Source organism: Toxorhynchites rutilus, chromosome 3, assembly GCF_029784135.1.
Source record: "Toxorhynchites rutilus septentrionalis strain SRP chromosome 3, ASM2978413v1, whole genome shotgun sequence".
Classification (NCBI taxonomy): Eukaryota; Metazoa; Arthropoda; class Insecta; order Diptera; family Culicidae; genus Toxorhynchites; species Toxorhynchites rutilus.
In genome coordinates, this window is record NC_073746.1 from 30,417,431 (window position 1) to 30,422,679 (window position 5,249).

General features: G+C 38.4%; 1 protein-coding gene across 1 annotated transcript; it reads left to right on the plus strand.

The window, feature by feature from the left end:
- The first annotated feature begins 3,309 nt into the window (after positions 1–3,309).
- LOC129777881 (mediator of RNA polymerase II transcription subunit 30) lies at positions 3,310–4,466 on the plus strand. Its single transcript, XM_055784453.1, has 2 exons — positions 3,310–3,554; positions 3,618–4,466. Exons 1-2 carry the CDS (start codon positions 3,434–3,436, stop codon positions 4,427–4,429), a joined length of 933 nt encoding a protein of 310 aa, XP_055640428.1. The 5' UTR covers positions 3,310–3,433; the 3' UTR covers positions 4,430–4,466.
- Positions 4,467–5,249: the final 783 nt, after the last annotated feature.

Consider the following 5,249-nt stretch of genomic DNA (forward strand, 5'->3'; position numbering starts at 1 on the left):
ATACATTGATCGACATTATATAATATATAATTATGATTTGATCCCACTTTATATACGACTTAGAATTTGCCATGTTATACAATTTCATGTTTGCTGATTTAAATTGACTGCCCTTAGAGTGGTCCTACCCCTCTTTGGTTATGTCCCCGACCACTTAACGTTGACTTTTCATGAGTCGTATTGAATCTTATACATCGATTGTGAGAATAATCAGACAATTTTTTTGACCGCTGCAAAATCATGAACCTATTGGTTATAGTAGCAGTAGACTTCGGAAATCCTCTCCAACTAACTCCTCAGATATGTTTAATGTCTTTTTACTATGAGTATCTTACTCAAGAAATGCTCCCTACACCATGCGTTTCCAAACAAGTTTGCTTCTCTTACTTCTGCAATTCCTTTATCCTTTTCAATATATCCATGCATCAAGAAATCCATAAAATCCCGGATCATATACGTCTATAGGCATTTATTTCGAGACCTTTTTATCTCTAATTGGAACTTTTCGTAAACATCGAGTTCGGGGCCAAAATTATGGCCCCACATTGAAAATCACCACCAGACGTCGACACTGTACCACTCTCATCGCCAAGGCCCAATTACAGGTCAAAACCGCCTCCAATGCGACACTGAGTGGTACCTTGGCATGTCGCATTAAATGTAAATTACTGTACGATTTATCACACTGGAGAAATAGTTTAGTAAAAGCAGCTACCAAATCTTTAGTAGCAAAAACATTGGTAAAATATACACATTTTTTGTAAATATTACTAAAATTGCGTAAAAAAGATGTCAGACGCAATGAATGTTCCTACAGGGAATTCGTATATTTTACTTCATACCATTAGTAAGTTTGTTTTTATTGTCATACCTAACAACTGTGATGTGCGCACTTTGTCTTTTGTCTTTTGGAGACGAAGCGATTTGGAGGTAAGCACTTTGTTTTTATTGAATTCAATTATGCATTCAACTCCCCCGAGAATTTGTTTTCATATTTTCAGCGGGGAAAATATCACAAGAAATTTTGATCCATATTAACATAATTGACCTAATACCATTTTTTTTCTTTTTTAGTTGGCCTTAAAATTATATGCAGTACAATCATTCATCATAAACAAATCGGAGATAAGTATTCGTTTTTTTTACATCATTACATCAGTCACCTCGGTCGGGAAACTATTTTCATATTCCCGCCAAGGATGAACATCAGTTATATTTTATACATTACAACACTATTGACCTTTTTCCTTGTCTTTACAGCTGGCATGATCCCAGACTCGTAATACTTGTTTACCAAAAACCATCCAAGCTATGGGATTGAAGGTAACGGCGAGTTTGTCGCTAAGATTGGAATCTTTCTTCAACACATCATCGACCGTAAAAAACTTAAGGTGAACATACATAATTTATTGCATATTTAATATCATCAACATATGTATTTCTTTTCTTCATAGGGACACGAGAGAACAAAATACGGATGAAACGTGCTAATTCTACCGTCACTCTGCTAATCAGCTGCTAATCACCCAGCAAACATTAAATCGCATAACAAGCGTATATATAACATCACATACCCTAAAATTTGGTTGGCATATAATGCGCCTAACTGGCATATGCATGCAAAAGTGGAGGCCATATACATACATGGCAAATGCTTACCGAATTTGTTTGGATGAATATGCAACTTTGACCGGCTATAATAGCGACTTTTACCATACTCATATACGATTTATTACAGACATCGAAAAAAAAAACAAATGGCGCAAAATATTTTCGTGAAATGTTTATTATAGCCTCACGAATCGCCATTTTTATATATGAGTATTTATGTTTGTAGAAATAATAATTGTTTGATTGACTTGTGTTGGGAGTGGAATATGAATGTTTAAAATGACACAGATTGATGTTTGGTAAAAACTGCTCCGATATGGGTTCGAACTCCGGTCGTCTGGATTATCATCCACCAGCTATCTCGCGCGGCTATCTGAAATTTAATTCAACAGCGGTCAAAACTTTCGAGTGCATCAGCATTTTAATGGCATTTCAATATGATGTAATATGTTCTTTATTAGGATTTAATATGATTTACTGTTTCATGATTTTCTTCAGCATGCAACACGATTTACTACAGTACTGAATCGATTTAAATTAAACGCTTATACGACACACAAACTGCATCAGCGTAATATACGCATATGATGCGGATTAAATATATTTTACGACAATGTACATCATAAAATTGATGTTTATTATACCGATATGCGACTTAATTTGATAATGGTATATAAAATCGAGTTTTTACATTTTATGCGATTTCAAATATACACGATACATACTTTGATTGATATTATATGCGATTATGATTTATTCGGATTTCTTGTAAGACTTGGCACGTGCAAAATTATACGATTTAATGTTTGCTGGGCAGCTAATGCAAATCAGAGCGATGCAGCAGGAAGAGGAACGGGAACTTGCTTTGGAAATGCTCATCAAATTGAGGTGGTTGAGGCTGCGAATAAAATTTGCCTATTGTACGCAGTTTATAGAATGATTCCAACGAGAATTATTGATGTTGTTTATAGAATAAGTTATTAGTATAATGTATTCTAAGTATGTAGAGTTAAACGCAATCAAATACAATTTTTTAAATTAAAAATAATTATTAAAAAATATTGTCATTATCCCTGATGATTACCTCTAACAAATATGAAGCAAAATTTTCACTGTTATTGCACCAATGTTGGACCAACAAAGTAGTTTGTTTGACATATGTGCCTACCATTCTTTTTTTGTAACATGTACCAATGATTAGTAGGGTAGAAAATGACTAGAGAATTGGTAACATGTACCAAAAAATTCGTCATATTTACTAAATTTTCCTCTCAGTGCATGTTTAAAATCATACCATCTTGATGTTTGCCACAATGCAAAAATTAAAACAGTGAATTTCAGGATCTCAAAAACTACTCAAACTACTAAACTCATATTCTCAAATACTGATACTGAGCGTATTTAACGCTATTTGACACTGTTGCAATTTATCGTGTCGATCCTTCACGTTGAATGCAAGACGGGTCTATGATACTAGGTGAGACCGTTTCGTCACTAAGTCGGTTAGGGGAGCGGTGTATGAAAACAGTACGGAAGAAAGCTGAAGGGGAATTATTAGCTTGAAGCGTGAAAGAGACAGGCTGATCACAAGCGAGGTTGTGCACAGGCGTATTGTGTTTTGTTTACAAACAGTAGACTTTCAAGATGGCTGCAGAGTGGTTTTATTATATTGGCCCACCTTAGGATATACTCCTAGGCGCCTTGGTTGAAAGCACAACATAAAATAAAGTTGTCAAATACAGTACATCGTTGTTGTGCATCACCGGCAATTTCATATTTGCTTTTTTGGTAAATTTCGACTCTTCCCAATAAAGCCACGGCAATGTCCGGTCAGTACCCTAGTGGATATCAGAGTCCCAGTAGCCATCGGGGCAATTTCAATAATCCCATGATGCAACAGCAGCTTAATCAGATTGGCGTTCCCAATCAAATGGGAATGATGGGTATGTTATCTTCATCTTCATCATTGTAATTATACGTAAATATTTTCCTTCCGTCAAGAGTAGGTTTTGGTCAGAACAACGTTATGCAGAACCAGCAGCAAATACAATCCGCTGGCGGACAACCAGGCCAGGAATTGGGCATGAATCCAAATATGCAACAGCAGCAATTGGCTGCTCAACAGCAACCAAATCCGAATCAAACCCCTGGCCAGGGGCAACAGCAACCGCAAGGTCCGGGTCAGGGCCAACAACAACAGCAACCTTCCGCCCAGCAATCTCCCCAGCTTGGTATGGCCGCAGCTGGTCAAAACATTGGACCGGCAGCTGGTGGAGCAGCAATGATGGGGCACACCGCAGCGGGACAGCCTGGAGCTGGTCCAGTAGCGAATCCACAAGCTTCGTCTAATATGCAACAAAAGGAGTTCAACTTGCTAACGCTGTGTCGAATTGGTCAGGAAACCGTCCAAGATATCGTCAGTCGTTTTCAGGAGGTTTTCGGTATCCTCAGGGTTATTCAACCGCCCAACGGTACCAACCAGGGGCTCACCTCGAGCAACGATAAGAAGGCCAAAGTTCAGGAGCAGTTTCGCACCATTCGGTTGCTGTTCAAAAGGTTGCGGCTGTTATACGATAAGTGCAACGACAACTGCCAGCAAGGAATGGAGTATACTCACGTCGAAAGTTTGATTCCACTGAAAGGGGAACCGGAACGGGCCGAACCGGTTCACACAGAGGAGTACAAGAAAGCACTGCAGGAGAATCGTGAGCTCATCGAAATTGTGATGCTGAAGAATAAGCAATTGCGGGAGATTATCGACAAAATTCGGTTGACGATTTGGGAGATTAATACGATGTTAAGTATGCGAAGGTGTTGAGAGGGGTGTTTGATAATGATGATAATAAACTTCTGAGTGGAATGGCAGTAGTTTCAATTCTTGATATACTTTTTTTGATACGACAAGGGTACTCTACTCTCGAGAATTTTGCCAAGCAAAGTTTCAGATTTTTGTCTTCATAGCTCGAGAAATGATGACAAAAATTCTGAAACGAAATGGCTAATGACGAGAATAGGCTCACCATTGTCAAGCTTTCGACATATTCCGTCAGCTGTTCTCTGAACCAGAATGTAATAGACTTATGATTTATTTACTTGTGATCTAGCCGGTTTTTAACAGAACGCAATGCAAATATTAGTTGCTCTATTCGAGTAGTTCTTATTTTTTATTTTTGAGTTCTGATTAGAGTGCTGTTAGAGATAGTGTTCTGTTTATTCACACACTTTCCCGAGCAGGCCAAGACAACCTCCTCTATCGGGATCAACATGCCTCCCTTGGAGCGGGACCGGCGTAATGTCTACAAGACCAGCGATATATGAGTCCACGTAGATCATAAAACGACAAATCCTTGCACCCTTTCATTAATCCCCGATTTCGGGGAAAGGTGATCGATAGTAGCTGAAAGTTATTCTACGACGACAAGCATGACTCCCCAAGAACTGCTGTTCTAGTAAAAGCAAATATTAAATGCTTTCCTATAACAGAGTTCAATCAAAGGGACATCGTCGCGATCAGAGTTGAGATACCAACCGCCAAGGGAAGATCCGACATAATAATTACGTCGGCTTATTTCCCTAGTGACGTACCTGAGGCACCTCCCCAATGTAGGCAGAATGCGACAGGAAAAACAAAAGAAAAA

Excerpts from the sequence above, each read along its gene's own strand:
- LOC129777881 (XM_055784453.1), top strand. The coding sequence starts at position 3,434 with ATGTCCGGTCAGTACCCTAGTGGATATCAGAGTCCCAGTAGCCATCGG. Across the intron at positions 3,555-3,617 it reads CAATCAAATGGGAATGATGG|GTTTTGGTCAGAACAACGTT; the intron begins GTATGTTATCTT and ends CGTCAAGAGTAG.